Genomic DNA, 27,324 nt, shown 5'->3' on the forward strand with positions numbered 1-27,324 from the left:
CTGAGAAACCAACTTCCTTTGAAATCATAATAGACCTTACTGCCACTGAAGTTTAGACCTGTTTGCAAGATTGGGGGAGCTCCTACTCAAAAAGGATTTGGTACAGCCTACTTGAAGTTCAGATATTTAAAACTTTAGTACCAACAAACCATCCTTCTACAATTAAGGATTTTTTAGTAGGACGTACTAAGTACTGGACATATATTTCAGGGCCTCATTGTGCTAAATTTCCCTCTTACTCTAAGTAATAGATACGATGATTTGGGATTTTCCGGGTACCAACCCAATTTTAAATGCCCTCCCCTGCTGTGAAGCCCTGACACATCCTTTCCATGTGAATGCATCCTCACTGATCAACTAATTTACTTTTTTATCCCCATGTCTCAAGTGTTCCCCCTTTTCGTAAAATGTTCCTACTTGAACTTCCTGGAACCGAATTCTCTAGAATAGAACATACTTGGAATGCAAGGGATTCCTGCCTTGCTCTGCAGTACAGTTTGCTGTTTTGTTTTTCCACGAAACCAGAAGCCAATATACTACCACATACCACCACCTATCACCTCCACCCTAACACCCAAGACTGATGTTATTTATTGATCGCCATATTCTTTCCCGCCCAGCCCGGACACAGCCTCAGAACCTCTCATAACACAGCACTTGGAGAAACAATGACAGCTTGATTGCAAAAGGGGACATCTATTTCAGCATCCCAACTCGAACCTCACAATTAATTTTCTCAAGGTGGTTTGAGATCTTGAGTTAGCCCTGAAGGGAGAATGACAGGACCACACCAGTGTTCTCCTTTTGGAGCCCACCCTGTGGCTGTGGAGGTCAGCACCACTGGCAGGAAAAAGGCCACTTGCTCCCACCCACCGCCCTTTTGGACTACAATTCCAATTGAATAATTTCCAGTCACTGATGGATTGAATTCCAAAGTGTCTCTTCATTTACGTCATTTCATTGTGTCAAATAGGCATGTTCCTCCCTCCCCTTCTATAAACAGAAAGCTAAAGTTAGGTCCCAGTTACCTGCTTCTTTCTTAGACTCTGTGAGGCTAATGTATCAAAACAGTGTGATATTCTTCTTAAGACTTTGACTTGTACTGTCAGTATGAATTTAGTGCCTTTCCAGGCAGCAAGATTTTTCTTCTTTGCTGATTTCATAGAATAAATGTCCTACTTACTATACTCGTATCACCAATGTTACCAACCTCACAGACTAGCACGTAAGAATTACATTAGTCTGTTTGTTTGCATGTTGCAGCCAGTACTGCAAGCGCCTATTCAAACTGGAATGAAGTAGGTTGCCAAGTGGAAGAGCCTTCTGGAACCTGGAACATTTCTCAGGGACAGGTGGCACAAGAGGGGAGCTCTGAAAGCACTGCTCTGAAAAACAGGGTTACCCCAAAGGAGTTGGACTAAAGCTTTTGTTAACTTGTCACATGACCAGAACATGATGGCAGGATTTCGTAGAGACAAGCCCCTAGGCAGATGGAAGGCCACTGTAAGAAAACTTTCAGCAGACCCCCGACCCCCAGGCTTACTCTCTGGAACCACTTCACCACACTCGGGAATGCTGCCTCCTGGCCCCAGGCTGTTGCCCAGTGACCTGACAGACGGGGTCCTCCAATGGTCATACACAGAGGGACCCCGCAGCCAGAATGTGCAAGCTCTTAGGAAGATAGCCTTTTTTTTTTTTTTTTCCACAATTTTTTTTTTTTAACCTTATTTATTTTGACAGAGCAGGGGAGGGGCAGAGAAGGAGAGACAGAGGGAGAAAATCCCAAGCAGGCTCCACACTGTCAGCACAGAGCCCAATATGGGGCTCAAACTCAGGAACTGTGAGATCATGACCTGAGCCGAAGTCCAGAGTCAGATGCTTAACTGAGCCACCAAGGTGCCCCAAGAAGATATCCCTTATTGACCATATCATCTGAGTGGCTTTCCACCTCCAGTGCCCTCTTCTCAGACTCTGGAAGTGGGAAGACCCACTCTGATTCTTTATTGCAATAATTTGAGTTCCTATCAATTTGGAGCAAATTCTTTTTTGGGGTTAAGTCTCAAAATGAGCTTCCTCATCTGTCTCCCTGGACCTCCAGTACCATCAGTCCCCTGCTCCCTGTGGTTTCTGATGCCAGCTCCATTTGTACTGAATAATTGTACACTGATGGGAACAAGAGCGACTATCGAAGCAAACCAATGCATGGAATTAAACAAAAAGCGTGCTTCACACCTTTCTGGTCCTGTCTTTTCCTAAGGTTCTGTTTGTGTCCCGAAAGCTGCCTTCACAGGTCTCAGCACTTGTCAGAGCTGTAGGGAAAGGAAAACTTCACATGCAGGGTGGCCTGCAGCCAGGAAAGCCGGGTGTGGAGAAGGTTTCTGTGGCTGTGGTTTCAGACACACCTACAGAAGGAGGGGACAACCATCCCTCTCTTTCCTTAATAGTTTCCTCTTCATGGTGGACACGTGCCCTTCTTCTTTCCCATGGCCTTCCTGCTGCCCATCTTGTAGCTACTCTTCATTAGTGACTCCACTATAAGTAAGTGTAGAGAAGGAAAAGGTGAAAATGAAAATCTGGCTTCTAAGGAATCATACTGGTAAGAAGCCTCCTGAGAGTGATGCTAAAACACCATTTTGGATTGTTTGATTTTCAGCCAATCCTGATTCCCGCTGGCAAGGGGAACTGAACGTAAGCAACATGTACAACAAACCCCATAAAGAATGTTTATATCCATTTATTTGGGAAATTGCTTTGCCTGTAAACTCACAACTGGTAAGGCACAGTGTAGCAAAATCATGAGGCGAGAGGGAGTGAGACAAACATAAGGATCTTGATAAAGGGCACACACTTGCAGTCGTGTAGAAAACATACTGGCTTCCCCTTGCCTCCTGCTCCTCCAGAACACAGAGCCACAGATTTCACACAGCCTTCTCCTCACCCCCACTCCTGTAAGCATGCTTCTTCTAAAGCAATATGCCTTTAAAAATGAAGTCCTTGTCATGTTTTTTGGATCATACCCTGTCCAAAAAACACTACTTAGGAATTCATTCTTCCTCCTGAACAGGAGTATTCTCAAGAATTCATGCAGAACACGTGGCTTGAGGGAAAGCCTTGGCAAGATTCTTGGCCGCACCAAATCAAAACCCAGCAGAGGATGCCCAACAGCAACGGTTCTGGTAAGAAATGGCGAGTTAGTCCTGTACGGTACAGGATCCCAGAGATGGTCAGTGTAGGTGCCAAGGTCCTGCTGTACTTGGAAGCATTAACCCAGGTCTGTGCCAGTTCAGTACTGCAGCTGTAAGCAGCAGCAGCAGCTACAGATCATTAAAAATACAACACAACACAGTAATCCAAAACCAAGTTCTCCCCCTTGGATTAAAAGATAAAATAGAATTACTCCTCAGTTATTCTTGACAAATGACAAAATGAAAAAAATTCAGAGGCTATGCTGGCTGATAGCTGAGTGTACTGAATCCATTCTCCTAGCAGGACAGAGACAGGATTCCCACACAGAAAGGACAGATTAGAAAATGTACCGACAGGTCATTTGATTCCAGTGAGTCAAGGGGCCCTGCCCCATTCAGACAGGTAAGAATGTCCCCAGAATATACCCATAACATGCAGAATTTGCTGCATTCATATTTAATAGTCTATTTGCAATCAGCTGAATTGTCAGAACACGCAACCAAGAGATTTGACACGTTTGGTAACATCAGTGCATCTGAACACAAAGCATCACAGAAATCACTGTGCATTTGAGTTGTATGTGAAAGTTCTATGCAGTTTGTCAGCTAGTTCCCCTTGGCTTATGGAAGAGGTAGGTCATTGGCCAAAAAAAAAAAAAAAAAAAAAAAAAAATACAGAAGAAAACACTCTCCATGAGACTAACAGGATAAAAGGTAATGTCAGTGATGTGGGTTCACATCATTTACACCAGTAACATCCACCAGGGATTTAACAGAACACCTGTCACAACAGCCTATCACTTTGCAGAAGAGGCACTCTGGATAAGGACAATCAGCATCCTCTCCTGAAGCAGCGCAGGGCTTGCTGAGAGCCAAATACAACAGACCATCCTGAGTTCCTTGTTTTTCAACAAAATACAAATAGGATTTTCTAGAAGGCCATCTGTTTCACGGAGTGCCCTGCTAAACCAGGACTGGTTTGAGAACCTGATACAGTTCACCTTCTAGAACAGAGCGTCCTTTATAAAAACACTGCACACAGATATATAGTGTCCAAAATCACCTGTTGAGGGTAATTAAAAAACAATGACGGGCTGCACAGGACCACACCCATTATACAAATAAACAACAAAGTCCAAAGACATGGCGACCAAAAACCCAGATCACGTGTCCTTTCTACTGTTTAGATGATTAGTGTTGCTTATTTCATTCAAATGCAGGTCCTTTTGACTAAATTTTTTAATGAGGGTTCCAGGAACTAAGGCCACCAGAGCAATGGCCAAAAGCTTGAAGACCGTTTCCCAGGAGAAAAGAGCATCCAGAGAGGTCAGAGTTGACAGGATGGAGCCTGTCTGCACACAGATAAAATTGTATGGGACCAAACCTGGAAGAAAAGGGAAAGAGCCTGTTACTGGGGGCAGCAAAATAAAAAATAATAGCCCTTCACAAATGTCCCCAGGAATTCACAACCCAGACTCCAGATTTTTTTTTTTTTTTTTTGCCTAACTCCTGACCCGTAAGCACATTACCTCTTTCCCTCCCTCTCTACTCCTTCCCCCCCTTTCCTCACTTCCCATAAACAACTGCCTCGTTTAACAAACAGGCTTGTGATGATTTACAAAAATACATATACTACAATAAGACAAAAATGTTTAATAGGGAAAAGAAAAGTCAAGAATAAGTTAATCAGGAGATACAGTTAGTACAAAAAAGTATAAGGTTCACCAATTTGCTAGAAGTGCCCCACACTGGGTTCTGAGCATCCAACAGCCTAAGTAATGAGAGGTACCAGTATTATGAGATTTATAGCATGCTAAGAGAAAAACACGTTTCTTAGAAATAGTACTACTTTCATGTTCTATACTGTCTCTAAGCGATCATCAAATCCACTGGATCCCAAAAGTCTGACTGGTAGCAGACAGGCTGGTTATATACCAATCCCAGGGGAAGCTGTTAAAAACACATTCTGGGGCTCCCCACAGAGATTCTGGTTACCTGGGCCTGGAGTAAAACCCAGGAAACTCTAATAGCTTCTCCTGACCTCTACCCCGGAGACTCTGACTGGTGTGGGACCCCCTAACAACCTGTTCCTTCCCTACAGTAGATGCCTCAAGTTCATAGAGCACTCCAGGTCACACAGCTTGTCAGAAGGGGGACTGGAGCCCCGGTCTCCAGGGTCTTGCCAAGCCTTCTGCCACCTAGGTAATTACAGGCTGTTAACTGAGGTACTGAGGCACTTTGTTTGAAAGCCAAAATGACCAGAATGAGCTGTGGTCAATTTTGCTTTAAGATCTTACTTTCTCTCAAGAATTCCCTATTAACAGCAGTTGTTCAACCACAGATTTGTTATGTTCCACCTAGAAGCCCTGAATAGTCTTTCCCTCCATGCTCTAAAGTAGGTTTAAGAGAGGCAATCCTTGCCTAGGCTTAAAGTAGGGTTGGTTTACTTCTAGTGTGGAGAAAACAACAGTCACTGATTTTACAGGATGTTAGCACATTACCACTCTGATAAAGGCGATCCAAGGCACAGACTTTGAGAAACACTGCTCTGGTCCCAGCCCCTCATCTGGCCAAATGGTTCATGGAGGGTAAGTAGCTTATTGAAGGTCATACAATTGTCAAAAGGCAACAAAGAACTTCACTAGCACCACCTCTTTTTTTCAAGGCAGATCTTAAACAGAGGCCAGAGCCAGGCACATGCCCATGTGGCTGATAACCCAGGGCAGGCCCCCAACATGACATTGCTGAAGACACAGACTTAACCCACCAGCTTCTTACCGATCAGAACAGAGAAGAAGAAATGCACAATCGGGATGTTCAGAATCGGAGCTGAGAGGTTCAAGAACCAGTTTGGTGTCATGGGGAAAAGTCTCAAAAACAGTAAGAAAAAAAACAAGCTGTTTCTGTTCTCTTCCACCTGTAGCCAAAAAAGACAAGGTCATTAAGAAGCAGAAAGAATCTCTAGACATGACAATCTGTTAGTGCCAAGCACTTTTCTAGATACTTCACATATTCTCTTCCTGAATCTTCCAACAACCCTCCAGAGTACAGATTGTTTTCCTCATCTTTTAAATTTTTTTTTTAATGTTTATTTATTGTTGACAGAGAGAGAGAGAGAGAGAGACAGAGAGAGAGACGGAGCATGAGCAGGGGAGGGGCAGAGAGAGAAGGAGACACAGAATCCGAAGCAGGCTCCAGGCTCTAAGTTGTCAGCACAGAGCCCGACGCGGGTCTCGAACTCACAGACCGCGAGATCATGACCTGAGCCGAAGTCGGACGCTCAACCGACTGAGCCACCCAGGCACCCCATGTTTTCCTCATTTTTTAAATGAAAGTACCTGAAGCTCCAAGAAGTCAGGAACTTGCCTCAAATCACAGAGCTGGTAATGATGAGGCTGGAATTTGATCCCAGGTCTGTGACTCTTGATCACATCAAAAGGAACCCTCGGGAGCTCCAAAGCAGGGTGGAGGAGCACAGTGGGAAACTCCGCAGGGCCCTGAGGTGACACTCCAGGGCCCGGTACTCAGTTGTGGCCCCTCCGCTTACCTTCCTCTGCAGCAGGCATACTTTATCAGGGAAGTAGGAGACCACCAGCTGTTTGCCAAAAATACTAGAGAGCAGATAGCAGCATGTGGCGCCCACTGATGTCAACACACAACACAGCAGAAGCCCCAGCCATGGTCCAAACAAAGCACCAGCTAAAATGTTCTGCAAAAACAAAACAAAACCCTCAGCCATTAGAACATCTGGTGGCTACCAGCCACCTTGTACTGGAGCCCAAGAGTCATAGGTTCCCTCCTCTTTTAGTGATTTTCCCAACCAAAACCCAATTCCCATTTTATTTTATTATTTATTTTTTTTAATGTTTATGTATTTTTGAGAGAGAGAGGAAGACACAGTGTGAGTGGAGGAGAGGCAGAAAGGGAGGAAGACACAGAATCTGAAGTAGGATCCAGGCTCTGAGCTGTCAGCACAGAGCCCGACCCGGGGCTCGAACTCATGGACCGCGAGATCATGACCTGAGCCGAAGTCGGATGTTTAACCGACGGAGCCACCCAGGCACCCCCCTCAACTCCCATTTTAAAGGTGTGAACAAAGAGTGACGGAAGAGCTGGAAACTCCAACCTTGGCCTTGGTCTCTTCACCTTTCAAACAGGGAAGATTAACGCTTCAGAAGGCAGGTGATAATTAAATGGGATAACAGTGTATACAGCCCCCAGCCTGCTGCCTGGGTTGTAGTAGGTCCTGCAAACACTGGTGCTCCAAGAAGGGAGAAATGGAACTCACACGTTATTTTAACTATCTTAAATGAACACAAACCATGAATTCTCTCCTTCAATAAGACCACATAAGCTATATAAAACGTCTTCTTTCTTTGCTTCTTGCTGGAATTACATCTATGTGGTACACAACACTGGGGGTTCCACGTTGATGAGAGCTCTAGCTGACACTCACAAAAGTCTTAGATTAACAAAAATGGAAAGTGAACCGGTATGCCCTAAATACACTTTGGCCAGTAGACATCACCCTGTCAACATGGGATCCAAGACAGAAAGTAAAAGGGGAAGTTAGAAGTGAGAAGGTGGGGGGTCTGATGAGCACCTATTATATGTTAAGTGCCTGACTGTATGTCTTATTTAATCCTCATGATGACCCTGTGTCATCTGCCATCCTTACACCATTCTACGGGGATGAGAGACTAAGTATCAGGCCCAAGCTCACACTAGGCAGAGACAGGATTCACCCTCCGGTAGCATCTGACTCTTTGCCCTGAAGAAGGATCAGCTCAAGAGGGAGGGCAGGTACAGGGGCAACCCCAAGAAGCCAGCCCCGACTTCCAGGACCACACACCTCCCCTGTCTCTCTCGGCATGGACATGTTTGCTTTTCTTCCAGTTTCCAACAAAGAGATTGCTTAAGTGCATCCAGCTGAGCCTGGGGTGAAGAACAGATGCCAGGGCAGGAGAAAGAAGCATGACAGGAGGAAGCTTTCAGGGATTTCCTGCTCAGTCTCTTAGTCATTCAACAAATGCTGAAGGCCATTGCATGCCAGGCACCATCACTGAGCCAGCTGCTCTATGCCCACGTTCCATTCAGTTCTGCCACGCAACAGTCCTAGGGGGTTGTGTGAGTATCCCCGTTCTCCAGATGAGGAAATGGGGTTGCAGAAGTTAAAGGGCTGGCTCATGGTTATACAGCTGGGATTCAAACCCACCCCAAGCCCTAAAATATACACATATTTACACGCAGGAGCTTAAAACGCCGCAGGGAGCACAGCAAGGTTCTTCTGTAGAATCTGAGGTGGGGGTGGATGAGAAGCAGCCCGTGACTAGAGCACATGTCTAGGCCCAGCACTGCGGTTCTGAGTGCTGGGGGCCGCCTGGGAATTCCAAATAACTTTTCCTCCCCACACCAGGGAAGCTTCCAGCCTCGCCAGTCTAGCATCATCATGAACAACTTGCATTTGTTCATCAAACATTTGTGAAGGCACTTCCCCGTACCAGGCAAAGAAATACAAAGCTGAGAGTAAGGAACGGGCCTGATTCGCCAAGAGCTCAAAGACTGGTGGAAAAAACGGATTTAAAAAAAATAAATAACAGAAAACAGTGCCAAAATCAGAACGTTATGGAAGCTCTGAGGAGGAACAGCTGAGCCAGCTCAGATTGTGTGTGTCCAGGACAGCACACAGCCATCAATGCCTTAGAAACAAAAACAGCACATTTGAGAGAAGAGGCAAACTCTGGAGCTGGGCAGACATGGGTTCAGACCCCAGCCCTGCCCCTCCTCACTGTCAACTTGGACAGTTCCTTCTCACTGCCTGTTTCCTTATTTGTAAAGTGTGATAATCAGGCCCACGTTATAAGGCTGTTAGGAGAATTAACTAAGGTCAGTGAGGCAACTGTGAAAGTGTCTGACACTTGGGAAGCTGTCATCAAATCATTGCCACAGTAGTCTAGCTCTGGACCATATGATTTGCAGCCTGAGGCGGACTCTACAAAGACAGAAAGTGGCAGAGCACCTGGGTGGCTCAGTCGGTTGAGCATCTGACTTCAGCTCAGGTCATGATCTTACGGTTTTTAAGTTCAAGCCCTACATAAGGTTCATTGCTGTCAGCACAGAGCCCGCTTCGGATCATCTGGCCCCCTCTCTCTGCCCCTCCCCACCTTGTGCTCTCAAAAATAAATAAATATTGGGAAAAAGGGGGGGGCACTGGGTGGCTCAGTCGGATAAGCATCCGACTCCAGCTCAGGTCACGATCTCTCGGTTCGTGGGGTCAAGCCCACGTTGGGCTCTGTGCTGACAGCTCAGAGCCTGGAGCATGCTTCTGATTTTGTGTTTCCTTCTTTCTGCCCCTCCCCTGCTTGTGCACAGGCTCTCTCTCTCTCTCTCCAAAATATAAATAAATAAATAAATAAATAAATAAATAAATAAGACAGAAGGTAGCTTTCTAGCACACACAGAAGGAGGGCAAGGCACTGACCAGGAAGCTGGAGCCAGGGATGGCAAAGCCCTGTTTGTAGAGGTAGGCACTGCAGAACAGCAGGAACACGTAGGCCTGGTGCTCCTTCCGGTACTCTCGAAGGACCTCAGAAAGTTCCCGCAGCTCGGCCAAGTCTGAGGGGAACCACAGTGACCTGGGGATTTGGAAAAGCAGATGGAAATATGAGACCAGATCAGCCTAGCACCTACAAAGTCCTTTGTGTCCTCTTTCCAACGACACAGACATAAGAGCCTTGCTTTTGGAAGCAAGAGACCTGGGTTAACATCTCAACTCTGCTACTGTCCAGTAGTGTGATCTCAGGCTAGTCCCTGGGCCTCAGTTTCCTTATAGAAAAAATGAGTGTTAAGTTCCCTTTTAGTTCTCAGGTTTTATGATCTATTCTTAAGAGACAAATGGATTAATTTTCAGGCAAGAACTAAATGTCCTAAACTGCCTTCCCTTCCTGGAACACCCCCTCCCCGACAAACTTCAGGCCAAGGACAATTAAACTTCACATCGCTCCTGAGTTACTAGTAAAAGACTGTTTTATCAGTCACTAACAAGCCAATTAAAGATTCTCTTGGAAAGTATATCTGTCCCACACCACAAACATAACCTTCTTGATAATATGTCAAGCTTGAACTAATCCTTTCAAAGAGGCTGCTTGTTCACCCCGCTCTTTATCTGGCCCTTAGTGCATTCTGAACCCTGTGCAAGGGTTACAGTGTAAGGGCTACCTTGCCTCTGACATAAGAATAACCCTTGAATCTATCAATGATCAATTACGAGCACACCCTCCTAGTTCTCATCAGAATGTTTCTCTTAGTGTGTCTGACACCCACAGCAGAGCCTTCCCAACCTCCCAACTAGGGTAACCGAAAAGTTACCCTCATATTCAAATATCAGTAACATTCTTGTGAACGCCATGCTGTGGCAGACACATTTCCATAAACTTTATGAACAGTATGCAACACTGACGGCAAACCAGCCCGGTAAGAATTGCACCGCCTCCAGCCCCACCCAGATGGTCATGAGAAGGGGGAAAGTAGAGATATTCAGGAAGAGGGGCGGCTCCGATAATTAATTCGTGAATGTTTAAAGAGGTCCTTGCAACACTTCTGCAGACCGAATGCCAAATGCCGTAGAGTCCCAAGGGCAGGGCTGACGGAAGTGAGATGGGGTGGGAAGAACGATGGAGGGAGGCCGAAAGCTGTCGTAGAGATGAGGCTGCGGGGCCACACAAGGGCGAGAGTCGGCTGAAAATGCGGGTCAGGGCTGGGCCGGGAAGGCGATCGGCACCCGGCTCCCGTGGCGATGCCACGGCGCAGACAGAGGTGCGCGAACCGGTGCCGCCGGCATAAGGCGCCGCGTTTCCCTGGGCAAATCACCGCCCTGCGTGCAAAGCCACGGATAGCGCGCCCAAACTGCACTCCGCGCAACCAGCACAGCGCAGGTTCAGTCCGGGCGGACCACAACTCCCATCCACCCCGCCCGCCCGAGACCGGACAGACGCGGCCAGGACACCGACCCTGATCTCCAGTCCCAGACCTGAACCCCGGCCCCCGACGCCTCCGATCCTGGAACCCAATCTCCGATTCGAAGACCCCATCCTCGTATCTGTCTCCCTTCCTCGGACCCGAACCGCGGTCCTCGCCACCCGCGCCACGCACCTGCCTCCAGTCTCCTCGTCCGGGCCCAGCGTCCGCCCGCGGGGCAGTCGCGTCGACAGCAAGTACAGGGCGAAGGTGCAGCAAACGAAGACCAGCAGGAAGCCAAGCAGGGGGCGCATCTCGGCGCCGGCGACCGGACCCGCCGGGCCACAGAGGAGCCTGCAGGCAGCGCCGGGCGAGGCTGCGCGTTGGCCTATGCCTCCGGAGCGTATTCACGGACGGACCGGGGCGGGGTCCGCACCAAGCCCCGCCCCCGAATCCAGGCCCCGCCTCCGGCCTGCGCGGCGCAAGTTGTGCCTGCCGGTCGAGATTCCAGATGAACCCTGTCTTCGGGCAGCTCAACGGGTGCGTCTGACCTCCCGTCCGCTCATCTTTTTACACGTTTACTTTTGATTCTTTCTTTGCTTATTTGCAGGCTCTTTGCCAGGCGCTGGGAGATCAGGAGTGATTCACGCGCCCTGCCCACAGCGGTCTTGCAGTCTAGTGCTCAAGATACTCTTGTCCACAACCAGCTGTGATACAAAGCAAATACAGCCAGTGCTCCAATCAAGTGCGGTGGGAGGGTCATAGTCACCACAAAATGATGAAAATTACTTTTTATTCAGCGCCTACTATATGTCCATTATCCCACAAGGTTGGTATTTTTGTCTTTATTTTAAAAAAATTTAAGAGAGAGAGAGAGAAAGCAAGCAGGGGAGGGGCAGAGAGAGAGAGAGAGAGAGAGAAAGAGAGACAGGGAGAGAGAATCCCAAGCAGGCTCTGCGCTGTCAGCACAGAGCCAGATGCAGGGCTCGAACCCATTACTGTGAGATCATGACCTGAGCCGAAACCAAGCAGCGGACACGTAACTGACTGAGCCACCCAGGCGCCCTGTCTTTATTTAACTGAAAAAGCTGAGCCTCAGATTAAGTGACATCCCCCCAGAAGAGAGCCCTGATTACTGTTGTCTAGGACCACCTGAGCTAGGGCATCTCAAGATATTTGCTGGTCTCTGATAGCTCTGGCGGCAGAGTCAGCTTATTTTGTTAACGTTTCTGGTAAGATTTCTCATCATAATTTCTAGGTCTGCTGTGCCTGGTTCAAGCCATGAACCTATGATTCTAAATTATCAGCTAAACTGATCTCTGGAATATTCCTCAGGAAGATGGCAGCCTTGGCTATGACCACAGCTCTTGTTTTTATATTTAGAAGGGTCCTTATGTGGATAACTTTCTGTTATTGGTAAGGCTCTTGACATTGTTAAGTGAGGTTTAAGGGTAGCAGCTGTAATCATTTTAAGAACAGTAAAAAGGGGTCTTAGGTATCCTAGAAAACATGTATCTCTGAGGCCTTCAACTCTTAAGACATTCATAAGCCCAAAGCTGGTAATCCTATTCACAAATGAAAATGTATTCCTCTGGTGATCAGAGGACTCCAGATGTTAAAAGAGAGAGAGAGTTTGTGTGTCAGGATTAGAATCCAAGTCAACCTGGGTCCAAAACTAGTGGTCCTACACTGTGTGGATTCATGGAGGAGGCATGGTTTGAGTGTACCTTAAAGATGAGCAGGACTTCTACAACAGAGAAAGGAGGGAGAAGGTGAGCCGGGGGCCCAAGTAAGGCACCAGAGTCCAGTTTTGTGAAGCCTAAACTGTACAAGAAATGAGTGAGAAGTTGGAGACAAACTGGAAAACACTGGGAAGCGGGCTCAGGAGGTGGATTTTTCAATATGGTACATGGTGAGACACCAGTGGGAATGATTTAGTTCCCGTTTTTGGATATTTGCTCTGGCAGATGATTAAAATACATTCTGAATTGGTAGTTGCAACTGTCCTGGTTTAAAAAAAGGATGCAGGCTGAGCCAGGACCACAGCAGTGGGAATGAAGGGAAGAGGATGGACACACGAGGAGGAGCTGAGTTGGTAGGACATATGACTGATTACATGGAGAAGAGGCAGAGAGGACCCCAAAATGCCACGAGCCTAGACAACAGAGAGTAAGCACCCTCACCATATCATTCAAAGCACCTCTTCGGCCAAATAGGGAGTGCCTGTCAGAATTCGAAGTGTACCAGGTCCTAGCAATTCCACGTCCAGGAATTTAACCTACAGATACGCCCGCAGACAAAGGTGTGGGTTCAAGGGTATTCTCCCAGCTTTGTTTTGTTATTAAGAGGTTGGGGACTGGTGACGTTAACTGTGAAATAGTCACAAAAGGAACACTAAGTAGCTTCCTAAAAGAGGGAGCCAAGTCTGTATATCCTGATATAGTGCAGTCACCATAGACATATCAGGGATGAACATCGAACAAACAAGTCACATTGATAGGATATATCTGTACTACGACACATCTGTAAAAAGGGTAAAAAGGGGGGTATGCTTTACTGAAATGCTTTACTGAGGTATTTATGAATGAAATGATTCAATGTCTGGGATTTGCATCAAAACAATGGGATGGGAGTTTAGTGGGTAGGGATGTAAATGAAACAAGATTGGCCATTGAATTGATAATTGTTCGAACTGGATCATGAGCACATGCAGGTAGATTTTTATGCCGTTTATTCTATTTCTGTATATGTTGGAAATTTTCCACTTTAAAAATGTGGGGAAATTATCAATTTCATTCTCATTTTCTTCCCTCAAGCCCTCCATTCCAGCTGAGCTTATGCACCATGTTCATGTCTCTAAAGACACTCTTCCCTCTGTCTGGCAATCTCTGTCAGAAAAATTGCTACTCTTTCATGACCACCCAGGACAATTGTCACCCCCTCTGAAAAGCCTTATCCAGCTCCTACAGTCAGATTGTTCCTTCTCTGTGTGGGAGGTTCCCTGTGAGTGTCTGTATTACTATTATTGCAAATACTATGTCATTATTCATCTCCCCAGTAGACAGTAAACATTTCTTTTTTAAAAAAAGTTTTTAATGTTTATTTATTATTGAGAGACAGAGAGAGACAGAGCATGAGAGGGGCAGAGAGAGGGGAGACACAGAATCTGAAGCAGGCTCCAGGCTCTGAGCTGTCTGCACAGAGCCCGACGTGGGGCTCGAACTCACAAACCGCGAGATCATGACCTGAGCCGAAGTCGTACACTTAACCAACTGAGCCACCCAGGCGCCCCTACAGTAAACATTTCTATAAATAAATGTCTCATCTGTCTTTTGTCCCAACTCTTAGCCCTGTGTTTGGCTTAAAATTGGCATTTAACAAATGTTTGTTAAATTAGTGGGTCAGGTCTAGTGAAGAAATGATTAGTTGTTTGGATTGGTACTTACGGATTTTGAGAAGTCAAAGGAATATAGGAGGAGAGAAAGTAAATGAAAAATTAACATTATTGAGCCTATGCCAGGAGTGTACTGGGACAAGGAACAGTAGTGAACAAGAAGGCAAGGCTTCTACTGTCCAGGACTTGACTTTCCCTTTGGTCGGGGGACAGCAAGAGGCTCCAGTGAGAGTTATAATTATAGAGTATAATAGGTGCTATGGGGGAAATGGATGTGACTTATTCAGCTTATTCAATTCCAGAGAAGCAAGTATCATTAATCCACTGATGATGAGTGGATGAGCAGGTGTTCAGAGGAAGGCACTCTTGTGAATGCTGCTGAGAGCCACAGTTGTGAGTGCTGAACAGGACTCAAGCCCCTGTCTGCCCCTCCTGAGCCCGTGCTCTTTCCTCTGCCCTGTTGCCTCTCAACAAGCAGGTGAAAATCCAGAGCTCTAACTGCATTCAGATCTGGGGGTGATCTGTCTAGAGAGTTGAAACGGGAGATGAGAAGATCTCCTAGGGAGACACCGAGACTTTGGAAAGTAACGGCAGCTGATAGTTATTGAGAACTTAGTACACTCCAGACTCCACGGTAAGCATTTTACATGCATGCATGAATGTATTTATGCCACGTAACACCCCTTGTGAAGCAGGGACTCTTAATAGTCCCACTTTACAGTCCAGGAAAGGGGACCTTAGGAAGAGTAAGTCAACAGAAGTCACACACCAGAACCTAACCTCTTACCTTATGCTACCTTCTTGAGAGAGAGGACTGAGATCAGAAGCCTGGTAAGGAAATCATGGAACCAGAGAACAAGATGGCTTATTTAGGGATGTTGATGAGGGGGGACAAGTGTCCTGAGAGTCCAAGAAACCCTGTTAGAAAAGGAACCAGTGTACAGAGTCCAAGTCCATGGAAAAACCCCGCAAAGAGACATGAAGGTTGTGGGATTCCACTGACCCGCGTTGGTAAGAGACCTTTAACAGAGCTCTTTTGGGAGATGGAAACCTAACTTCCTCAGGCTCACTACCCAAGCCTCTGCTTGCTGCCTGACCTGCCCCACTCTCCCGGATTCCTGTTCTGATTTCTCCTGCTCAACCTGTCTGCTTAGGGAAGAAGGCTTGGACTGCGCTCCTCACTCCCAACCCACCTCCACGCTGATCTGTCTTCCTGACCCAGCACCTGCAGAGCTAACTCTAACCCACTGGCGCACCACCTGCAAGCTACACCAGCCTCCGTTGAGACCACTCATTTACAGCACATGCCCAGGCAGCCTGACAAAGGACAACGGTGACCCCCTGCCAAGGACACGTGCTGGACAAGCAGGTAGGTGCCAATGGCTCAGGGAAGCGGGAGGGAAGAAAAGGCAAGAGGTTCCAGTGAGAGTGAATTAGCCAGGCACTCACCGAGTCTCTTTGTCAATAGTGCTCAACTTCCTTTACTGGCTTAATTGGATCTGCACAGAGCAATTGAAAGGAGTAGCTCGAGGACCACATGATTTAGCTTCCCTATCCCCATTCCAACCATAACTGATTGGAACCGGATGGACGCCTTCCCCAAGAGGAGGATCTAAGGGTTGGCTCCTCTCCCTGGACTTCGGAATTGGGCCACCTAGTGACTGAATAGCTGGGGACACAATGGTACTAATGACTGCAGTGGTCCACAGCTGCCCTGTGAGGGAACCGAGCTGAGTCAGAGAGACTCATGGCAGAGCACAGGGTTAATAAAGGTCCGTGAACTCTTGCTAAAGGCTTTCAGCTGCCCCCATCCCTGCTCTTCTTGAAGGCTGATAGTTCAGCTCTCGGGTTTCCACAAGTCCTCTCTAGTAAAATTTGGCTTAGTATGAGTAGATTTCTGTTAGTGTTATCCAAGGTCTCCTTGGCAAAGATAGGGTTTTGCAGGACTGAGAGCATGGAGCAGGGATCCAAGGATGAGAAGTTAGAAGTTTAGGGTTTGGGAAGCACCACAGTTAAGTGTTGATGTCTAAATCCGAGTGGCTGTGACTCCCTCCCTCGAATTGTAAAGATGAATCCATTCCATTTTGTTTGGCAGACATTTATTGGGCACTTGCTTTGTACCTGGCACTGTACTGGGTACTAGGGCAGCAAATAACCCGCAGCTGCTCTTGTGCTCACAGTTTCAGAGTGGGTACAGACACAGAAATATATTACAATATAACATAATGAAAGCAATGATGATGGACAAAGTCAACGGCAAAGCGGGTGGCAGAAGGGAGTTGTGGAAAGCAAGGGGGACTTTGGACCACAGCTTGGAGTCATCCAGGAATTCTGGAAGGACCTGGAGGGTTTTGGCTGAGGCACTGAAACGGGAAAGTGGGAGAGAGCAAAATCTCTTTGCATTCAGCACAGGTGGGCTTGCTGAAGAATGGTGTCAGGACCATCTGGAAGGTTCTAAGATGAGTGAAGAAAGAGCCAACCTCTCTTTTTTTTCCCAGGGAGACTGGGAAATGGGGCATGAGTCGCTAGAGAGAATAGAAACAATAATAAAAAAGGTGCTGGGAGAGAAGGCTAAGGCAGAGAAGGGTGGGCATCTCAGGAATGAGCAATGGCTGGGAGTAGAGGGAACTGGACACGGTTTAAGGGCTCCAAAGATAATGGCGAGTGTCCATTTAATATTTCCTGGGCACAGTCTACATCGTAGGTGCCACAGTGGGCACATGGCCCCTGCCTTGCAGAGCAGTCAAGTGGAGAAGACAGACATTAATCAAATAATCACACAAATAAATGTAAAAAAAAAAAAAAAAAACTCAGTAGAAGATAACTGGTGAAGATGGAGGGAAGTGGGTAGACTACAATTTAATTGCATCTTGGATTTGGGATTCAGACAGACACTGACAAAGAGAGGGGAAAAGAAACAAAGATGACAAGGGAGAGAGGAAGTTCAGGGCCTTGGGAGAATCTACAAAGGGAGTGGGCACACCTGTAACTGCTTTCATTTCTCCAAATCATGTGAGACTCATTGAAATTCATCTCCATCCAGGGAACAAACTTCCTTCCTTTATTCATTCATCCATTTGTCCATCCATCCACCCATTCCCCAGTAAGCCAGGTACTATGCTAGGAGACACTAGGGAAGAAGCTGAAAGGGACGCCTGTGTGGCTCAGTCAGTTAAGCATCTGACTCTTGATCTCAGCTCAGGTACTGATCTCATGGTTTATGAGACTGAGCCCGCATCGGGCTCTGCCTGACAGTGCAGAGCCTGCTTGGGATTCTCTCTCTGCCTCTCTCCTGCACTCTCTCTCAAAATAAACATTAAAAAAAAAAAAAAGGGGGCGCCTGGGTGGCGCAGTCGGTTAAGCGTCCGACTTCAGCCAGGTCACGATCTCGCGGTCCGTGAGTTCGAGCCCCGCGTCAGGCTCTGGGCTGATGGCTCGGAGCCTGGAGCCTGTTTCCGATTCTGTGTCTCCCTCTCTCTGCCCCTCCCCCGTTCATGCTCTGTCTCTCTCTGTCCCAAAAATAAATAAACGTTGAAAAAAAAAAAAAAAGCTGAGAGAGACCCTCCAGCCTGAGAAGTTTATAAATGATAGAAATGCTATTTGTAACATTTCTCTACTGTTGTTTTGGCTCCCTTTCCTACAGGCAAGGGAAAGGACAAAGAAATGGCTGTACTAATCAAATTGTGGGACCAGTAGAACCTTAAAAAGAAATCAGGGCCTATCAGCACACTTATCTCTCTGTGCACAAATTGCTGAAGAAATGTGGGAAGTGGGATGAAGGGTGAGATGATATCCAAGTGGACAGAAGCTTCTCGAAGCCTCATTCCTTTCCAAGACCAGGCATTCGCTTTAGGCACCCTTCAACGAGGTGAAGAGTGTATGTGATACACGTAGAAATCTGTAAATGATGTGCCATGCAGGAATATATTTACAGAGCTCTATAGTTTATAAAATGAAGAGTCCATTTCTTTTAAAAGGGGTGTTCTCACAGAAAGCTGTAGAACAGTCACTTGGATAAGGAGGAGGTTATAGAGCCTGTGACTCTCAGGAATCCCAGGAACCCACCTGCAGTGGCCACAGTCATGGGCTGGGTGGTGCCCGCCCCTGTGACTGCCTGCATTGGGCACCCTGGTCCCGGGATGGTCGTCCCTTGATCTGGCCTTGGCCCTCCAACGTCTCTTGTTTTAGCTGCTGTTGTCAATTTACATTCACTGATCATACCTACTCCTGGGGAAGCCTAAGAATTTCTCAAACTGGAGGCCTCCCGTGCTCCAAGAGCAAACCGGTGTATGCTTTGAATTCACCTGTTAGCAACACAAGTTAGCATCATTCCAAAAGGTTTGCCTTAATTATCCCCAACAGGTGGATTGTAGATAGCATATTTTCTTTTTGCATCTGTGCATTTTCTAAATTTCTTTCAAATAACCACAGATTCCATCAGTAACAAAGAAAAATAAACATTTCTTCTTTTTTTTTTTTTTTTAGTTTAGTTTGAGAGAGCCAGAGTGGGGTAGTGGCAAAGAGGGGGTGGTGGTGGAGAGAATCCCAAGCAGGTTCCATCCTGTCAGTACAGAGCCCACCGTAGGGCCCGAACTCATGAACCGTGAGATCATGACCTGAGCTGAAATCAAGAGTTGGCTGCTTAACCAACTGATCCACCCAGGTGCCCCAAAAGATAAACATTTCTTAAGGATTGCTTAAAATGAGAATTGGCCTGTAAAGTGACCCTTCTTCACTTCAACTGAAAAACAAGCTCCATTTGTTTCTCTCCTATCTCTCCATCCACTGTCACTGTAAGCAAGGCTGTCACTGTCTTCATCTGCCCTTCTTCCCTTATCCACTTACTATCTTAGTCCCAGCAGCTGCCCCCTTTGCTGTCTCTCTGTCCCCACTTCCTCCAGCACCAACCCACTTTAGAGGAGATGGGAAGCTGGGGTGTGGCTTTCCTGCCTTCCCAGAGCAAACAGCCCAAGAGAGAGGCTGTTGTCAATAAGGAGGAGCTCTCTTATTGCATAGTAGCTAAGCCAAAGCAAAATAAATAAAAGCATATTCACATTTCTCAAACCACTCACAGATGTGGCCCCCATGGGATTTCAAAGAACCCTTCACAGACTTGCCTCCCGAACCCACACAGCAGCCCTGTGAGGTAGGTCAGTCTCCATTCCTTTCTGCATGCAGGGACCTGGAGGAGTTTGGCACAGGGTATGTGGGGTCGAGTCCAGAGTGAGGTCTCCCGTTAGACCTTCCCTTTAAGATGCTTGACGAGCAGAGCTGCCTGAGTGACCGGCAGCAGAACTGACAGGCCAGAACAAACGAGGCCCCAGGACGCAGCCAGACAAGGCACTGGGCTGTTGGGAGCCTGGCTATTTCTGACTTGCCCTACTTAGGGGCTCCCTTCCCAGGACTGTTCCATAATCCAAGGTCGTTTGACATTTTGCAGTGTGACATCCATGGGACGCTGCTGGAAAAAACCCAGCTTATTCATACGTCCACGTGCCTTGAGGAAAAAGGTGAGGTGACGCTTTAAAAAAGCCTGTAGTTGTAGCTTTCTTGAAGTCACTGGTGCCCATGTGTCCCGGCATGTTACATCTGCAACCTTGGGCACAGAATAGGTTGGAAGACTGTTTCAGTGTTTTCCATCAGAACAAGATCATACCGACACAACTGGGGCCTGTAAAAATAAGACAGGATATCCTTGCCAATCAAGTAGTAAAAATATCCCATTCTAGAAAAATAAATTGTATTATATCCTTAGGTTATAAAATTGTGGAGCAATTATTTCTAACATTACAGGAAAGTGCTTATGGTAAATAAGCATAGCCCACATCAACAACAATGAGATATAAAATTTTATTTACCACCTAACTATTTCCAGGTTTAAAGCAATGATAGAAAGGAGGTTAGAAAGAAATAACAGTTGTTGCCCCTGAATAATAACATTATGGATGGTATTTTTCTGCTTCTTAACACTTTTTGCACTTTCCAGATTTTATAAAATCAACATGTATTCCTTTGGTAATCTGGAAAAAAAAGTGTTGAAAAGTCCCATGGTTTTAAGATGTAATGACTGTCCTCTTAGAAGCAACTTGCATTATTAAATGTTTGCCTTCAGGAAAAAGGAATCCAGGGGCACCTGGGTGGCTCAGTAGGTGAAGCCTCTGACTCTTGTTTTCAGCTCAGGTCATGATCTCAGGGTTTGTGGGTTCAAGCCTGGCATCGGGCTCTGTACTGGCAGCATGGAGCCTGCTTGGGATTCTTTCTCTTTCTCCCCCTCTGTCTCTGCCCCACCCCTGCTTACAATCTCTCTCTCAAAATAAGTAAATAAACATTAAAATTTAAAAAGAATTCATAAGCATAAAGTGCTGAATGCTCACAGCATTTTCTGTCTTGTCCACAGATTGTATGCTAGGACTATACATTGGAGTGGCATTAGTCACAAAACGTACATGCCACCACAGCTTTGCTCTTTCTCCCCGTCTTTGACTCTGTCCCCCCTGTACACACACACACACACACACACACACACACACACACACACACTCTGTTGCTTATTTTTTTGGAACCAATGAAGATAGGTTGTTTACCCCTTAATACTTCAGTGTGTATTTCCTAAGAACAAGCACATTCTCAGGGCAGTTATGAAATTCAACCTGGAGTAGTACTTTCATACTGTATCCGTGGAATAAAATACTCCAATTATTCTGTACCTTTTTTTATACTAGGCTGTGCATTTGCCAGATTATATGAGGCTTTCTTTTCCACAGCATATACCAGCTTGCAAGCAGTGTGGGTGGAGTGATTAGGGAAGAATTATATAACTGTAAGCATGTAGCAACATTATTTTTTTGGATTAATTGGGCCATTTATCTTTAAGCTCCTACCAGTAAAATTGTCTTGAATTATGGGGCTACTCATCTTTATCAAGTCTATTTTTTGAAAACCCTCCACGTCCTTCATTGTAATTGATGAGGTCCTACTAAAACATCAGACCAAGGAGATTGGACAGAAACCAATAGCATCTTTGGAAAACCAGAGCTTGTCAAACGCTGCTGATGGCTCACCTCTCTGGATGGGCAAGTGACCTCAACTTCATTCGGAGAATCCTGAGCTTATACTTCGGGCCTATTGTAGACCCTGTAGAGAACACCAAGGAAATGGCTGCAACTTTATCCAAGTCTTGATTAAATCTTGCAAGCAGACTCACTTGGTGGTATTTCTGAAAAGTTGCAGGTTCACTGGAGAGAAGAAATGAAGTAAGTGGATATAGATTGCTAACGAAAGAAAACAGTTTCAAAAGCTACAAATCACTCATAAGCAGGTAGTCCCTTGACCCCACAGTCTGCTGGATTTCAGAGGATTGCATAAGTGAGGCTGCTGGCCCCAGGAATGATGAAATATTATGGCATAAGAGAGGCATGCTCTGCCTACTATATACCAGATAGCATCCTCATTTCTTGACACATGTCTCCATTCCCCTGAAAAATTCTTCAAGATGACTATTATCTTCATTTTACAGACAAGGAAACAGATGCTTGCAGAGCTTAAACTCACCCAGGTCACAATGCTTCTCAGAATCAGTGCAGGGATTCAAACTCAGTTCAGAGTTCAAAGTTACAATCTTTCCATTAAACTGCATTGCTAGATGCATATGTATATGTTTAGCCCAACTAGATACTAATTTAGAAGTTATGCTTAAGCAAATATTTTTTTCAGTCATGCCTCTCAAATAAAATAGCTAAATCCTAAGTTCCAATACTTTTTCCTATGTATGTGTTGCTTCCTACAGTTGGAATCTCAAATTGAGCCTACGGAATATCCACTGGGGAGGTTCACTGGGTCAGTGTCCCTCTAGGGATCTGGGGAAGTAGACCATGGCGAGCCCCCTGGCTCAGAAATGGGAGACTTGCTCTAGAAATGAATCATCAGTTTGGAGGTGGGGATTAGGGTGAGGGGGTGTGTGTCACCCCAGCCTCACTAGAATCATGTGTTGAGTCCTGGGAGGAGCAAAAGTGCCACAAGTAAAACTAATCCGAAAGGTACCCAGGTTTTAGTTTCTAAATACCATCCTCGCTAAAAGGAATGGGTAGGAGGCTTTCTCCCGGAAGCCTCTCCGGGAGAAATGGTTGATTCCAGGGCTAGGTCAGGGAAAGTGCAAAGTGATCCTGCAACAAGCCGTATGCCAGAAAGTAAGGAATGCTCACAGAATGGTGGAAATGTTCAAAAGAATACAGAATCACTTCACGTGAATTAGGATGGCGAAGAAGTGTTGATGAGGATATGGAGAAATTGGAACCCTTGTGCACTGTTGCTAGGAATATAAAATGGTACGACCACAATGGCAAATGGTATGGGGTCTCTTCAAAGAATTAAAAATAGAATTACCATATGATCCAGCAATTCTACTTCCGGGTATGTGCCCCAAAGAAACGAAAGCAAGGTCTCCAAGAGATATTTGCACACCCATGTTCATAGCAACGTCGTTCATAAGAGCCAAGAGGTAGAAGCAACCCAAATGTCCATCAGTGGATAATGGATTATCAACATGTGATACATACAATGAATATTATTCAGCCTTTAAAATGAAGGAAATTCTGTCACATGCTACAACATGGATAAACCTTGAGGACATTCCGCTAAATGAAATAAGCCAATCACAAAAGGATATATATTGTTTGGCTCCATTTATATAAGGTGTCTAAAGTAATCCAATTCATAGAAACAGAAAGTAGAATGGTAGTTATCAGAGGCTGGAGGGAGAGAGAAAAGGGAGTTGTTGTTCAATGGGTATAGAATTTCAGTTTGCAAGGTGAAAAGTTCTGGAGATTTATTTCACAATAATGTGAATATTCTTTTTTTTTTTTTTTTTTAATTTTTTTTTTCAACGTTTATTTTATTTTTGGGATAGAGAGAGACAGAGCATGAACAGGGGAGGGGCAGAGAGAGAGGGAGACACAGAATCGGAAACAGGCTCCAGGCTCTGAGCCATCAGCCCAGAGCCCGACGCGGGGCTCGAACTCACGGACCGCGAGATCGTGACCTGGCCGAAGTCGGACGCTTAACCGACTGCGCCACCCAGGCGCCCCAATAATGTGAATATTCTTAACACTACTGAACTGTATACTTATAAATGATTAAGATGATAAATTTTACATTATATGGTTTCATCACAATAAAAAATGCATTTAGAAAAAGGGTGCAGACCCAGTTTGAAGAGCTTCTAATGGCCAGATTTGAGACAATTTAAATATCAAAATAAATAAATAATGGTAGTAACTAATTATAAGTGTCCATTAATAAAATAAAAATCCAGGGCGCCTGGATGGCTCAGTCAGTTAAGCATCCAACTTCGGCTCAGGTCATGATCTCATGGTTCGTGACTTCAAGCCCGGCGTTGGGCTCTCTGCTGTCAGCACAGAGCCACTTCAGAACTCTGTCTCCCTCTCTCTCTCCCATTCTCTCAAAAATAAATAAACATTTAAAATAAAATAAAAATCCACGAGTCCATATTGATATAACCAAATAAATGAATAAATAAATGGGAGGAAAAGAAAGCTTTTCCTAAATGATGAATTTGAAAAATCACCATTCAACCATCATAGTAACAATCCAACCACAAAACATCAAAACTGTTGGGTAAAAGTTTCAGGAATAATGGGACATTTTAGCAATAATGGGTCTCAAAGTACCTCCCTGCAACATACTTACTAATACCAGGGAAAAACAGTAACTTCATAGTGGAGAAACTGGGGGGAAAAAACACCGTAATAAACTGATCCAAGTTAATGAAATGAACCAAAGTGTGGGCCTCCTAATAGGACACACGGAGCCAAACATAACGTCACTCCTATGCAGTTTTTGCCAGAGATGCATGATCTGAATGTCATCATGAGGAAGCATCAGACAAACCCAAATGGAAGACATTCTGAAAATAACTGACCTGTAAAGTCAGGAAAGTCGAGGAAAGATGGAAGAACTATTCCTATGTGAAGACTAAAGAGACAGGATAACCAACCTCAGTCAGTGATCCTGAATTGGATCCCTCTCCAGGAGCAGCTGTGGAACCACAAGAGTGCAGAGACTCAGGAGGGGGTGATGGCACCCTGCAGATGGCAAAACCCCGTGGGGGTAGATGGAAGGCAGGAGAGGGAAAAGACCTCTTGGAGCTGGTGAAGCTTGTCTCTGAGTACAGGTAGGACCCCCTCTTCCACCTGGAGGGATGTCCAGAAATACACGGGGAGGCACAAACCAAGGTACTGAGTTCATATAAGAATAAAGGGAACAAGAGCCAGCGAACTATGGGTTATGACCTATAATAGGAGCCAGATGTTTGTTTCTGGTAGTAGGTACACTAAACACCCTGGAAACTCCTAATGGTGGATACAATTAAAGCAAAAACAAAACTAAAACCCTTTTGAATCACACTGAACTAAGAGGAAAGTAAAGAATACTGAGGAACCTTAAAAATATGTGAAGGCAGAAATACTGAAATCCACTTTTGTTGGCCTTTTTTCAAAGTTAGTAATGAGTTTTCTTTTTCAGTGCAGTGCAATCAGACATGAAACAAAGCCAGTCGTGGAGGGGAGTTGAATAGGAGACTCTCTGGGGAGGGGTGAACTAAAAATGATTTCAAAGTAAAACTTCCTACCACCTAAGGGGACAGAAACAATCTCTATCAAAAATCCCAGCTGCGGGGCGCCTGGGTGGCGCAGTCGGTTAAGCGTCCGACTTCAGCCAGGTCATGATCTCGCGGTCCGTGAGTTCGAGCCCCGCGTCGGGCTCTGGGCTGATGGCTCAGAGCCTGGAGCCTGTTTCCGATTCTGTGTCTCCCTCTCTCTCTGCCCCTCGCCCGTTCATGCTCTGTCTCTCTCTGTCCCAAAAATAAATAAACGTTGAAAAAAAAAAAAAAATCCCAGCTGCCTTTTTTTCTTTTTTCTTTTTTTGCAGAAATTGTCAAACTAATTTTAAAATGCATATGGAAATTCAAGAGACCCAGAATAGTCAAAACAACTTTGAAAAAGACCCAACTTAGGGGATTCACACTTCCTAATTTCAAAATTTGTTAGAAAGCCACAGTAATGCTATAAGCTACATGACAATGTGTACTTGCATAAGGATAGATGTATAGATTAACGGAATAGAATTGAGAGTCCGGAAAGAAGCCCTTTCATTCACTGTCACCTGGCTTAGGCAAGGATGTCAAGACATTCACAGAAAAAGAATAGTTTTTTCAATAAATAGTGCTGTGACAACTGGATATCCAAAGGCAAAAGAATGAAGTAGGACATCCTACATCATTCTATATGCAAAAGTGAACTCAAAATGGATCAAAGACCTAAGTGAGACCTAAAACTATCAAGGATTTGTGTCCAGAGTACATAAAAAATTCTTGCAAATCAACAATAAAAAGATAATTCAATTTTAAAGTGAGTGAGGGGCCCCTGGGTGGCTCAGTCATTAAACATCTGACTTCGGCTCAGGTCACGATCTCACGGTTTGTGAGCTCGAGCCCTGCTTCGGATGAGCCCCACTTCTCTCTCTCCCCCTCCTGGGATTCTTTCTCTTTCTCTGTCTCTTGCTCACTTGTGCCCCCTCTCTCTCTCTCTCTCAAAAACTATAAAAATAAAAATAAAATAATAAATGCCTGTTTTTAAAAATAAAAATAAAGTGACTAAGGCACACACACAAAAAAACCTATACCCGGATGTTTATAGCAGCTTTATTCAGAATTATGAAATAGCCAAAATGTCCTTCATCAGGAAAATGGATAAACTGTAGTACATTCAGACAGTGGAATATTATTCAGTGCTAAAAGGAAATGAACTAGCAAGCTATGAAAAAAAATGAAGAAAACTTAAATTCTATTACTAAGTGAAAGAAGCCACTCTAAAGATTACATACTGTATGACTCCAATTACATGACATTCTGGAAAAGGCAAAACTATGGAGACAGTAAAAAGACCATTCCCTGCCAAAGGTTAGGGAAGAGAAGGATATTATAGGCAGAACACAGAGGATTTTTAGGGCAGTGAAACAACTCCATGATCCTATAATGGTTGATATATGTTCTTACATGTTTGTCAAAACCCATAGAATGTACACCACCACCAGTGAACCCTAATGTAGGCTATGGACTTTGGGTAATGATGCGTCAATGTAGATGCTTCAGCTGTAACTGTGTATGCCACCCTATTATCAGGTTTTGATAGTGGGGAGGCTGTGTGTATGTGGGCGAGAGGGTATATGGGAAATCTCTGCACTTCCTGTTTAATTTTGCTGTGAATCTAAAACTGCTCTAAAAAATGAAGTCTATTTAAAAGGGAAAAAAATGAGGGCACTCGGTAGCTTAGTCGGTTGGGCATCCAACTTCGGCTCAGGTTGTGATCTCCTAGTTCACAGTTTATAGTTTGTAAGTTCGAGCCCCGAATCGGTCTCCCTCAGGGGAGCCCACTTTGGACCTTCTATTCCCCTCTCTCTGTGCCCTTCCCCCCACCACTCAAAAATAAGTAAAAGGGGAAAAAATGAATAAAGGACCTGAATAGACATTTCCCAAAAAAATATCTAGAAATGGCCAGTAAGCACATGAAAGACTCAATGTTATTAATCATTAGGGAATTGCGAAACAAAATCATGAGATATACCATAATGCCCACTAGAATGGCTACAATAAAGAAGATGGATATGTCTGTGATAAAGACATACAAAATGTGACATATACATACAAAATATTACTCTGCCTTTAAAAAACAAGAGAAATCCTGTCACAAGCTATAACATGGATGACCCTTGAAG

At 45.2% G+C, this 27,324-nt stretch overlaps 2 protein-coding genes and 1 long non-coding RNA gene across 7 annotated transcripts in view; 1 reads left to right on the plus strand and 2 right to left on the minus strand.

Moving 5' to 3' along the window:
* Positions 1-2,718: 2,718 nt before the first annotated feature.
* On the minus strand, positions 2,719-11,467 carry TMEM41A (transmembrane protein 41A). Its single transcript, XM_025913322.2, has 5 exons — positions 11,337-11,467; positions 9,667-9,820; positions 6,733-6,894; positions 5,964-6,102; positions 2,719-4,569 (listed from the first exon to the last, which is right to left on the minus strand). Exons 1-5 carry the CDS (start codon positions 11,453-11,455, stop codon positions 4,349-4,351), a joined length of 795 nt encoding a protein of 264 aa, XP_025769107.2. The 5' UTR covers positions 11,456-11,467; the 3' UTR covers positions 2,719-4,348.
* Positions 11,468-11,543: 76 nt separating this feature from the next.
* Positions 11,544-27,324, plus strand: part of LOC147577336 (uncharacterized) — a 61,954-nt gene continuing 46,173 nt past the window's right edge. For 2 of the 5 annotated variants that reach the window (XR_015240163.1, XR_015240164.1), the window contains exons 1-2: positions 11,544-11,681; positions 15,690-15,904. This is a non-coding gene — a long non-coding RNA (uncharacterized LOC147577336). Of the gene's footprint in view, positions 11,682-11,703; positions 11,971-15,689; positions 15,905-27,324 lie in introns of those variants that run through there. The other 3 variants (XR_015240166.1, XR_015240167.1, XR_015240165.1) reach the window with 2 other exon arrangements.
* LIPH (lipase H) overlaps positions 17,364-27,324 on the minus strand; it is a 47,736-nt gene continuing 37,775 nt past the window's right edge. The window contains exons 9-10 of the mRNA XM_086674919.1: positions 21,597-21,770; positions 17,364-20,206 (exon numbers count right to left, since the gene is read on the minus strand). Of these exons, the coding sequence (XP_086531045.1) occupies positions 20,119-20,206; positions 21,597-21,770 (262 nt within the window). The 3' untranslated portion in view covers positions 17,364-20,118. The remainder of the gene's footprint in view (positions 20,207-21,596; positions 21,771-27,324) is intronic.

The sequence above is a fragment of the Puma concolor genome, chromosome C2 (assembly GCF_028749965.1).
Source record: "Puma concolor isolate L17-30 chromosome C2, mPumCon1.1.hap2, whole genome shotgun sequence".
Taxonomy (NCBI): Eukaryota; Metazoa; Chordata; class Mammalia; order Carnivora; family Felidae; genus Puma; species Puma concolor.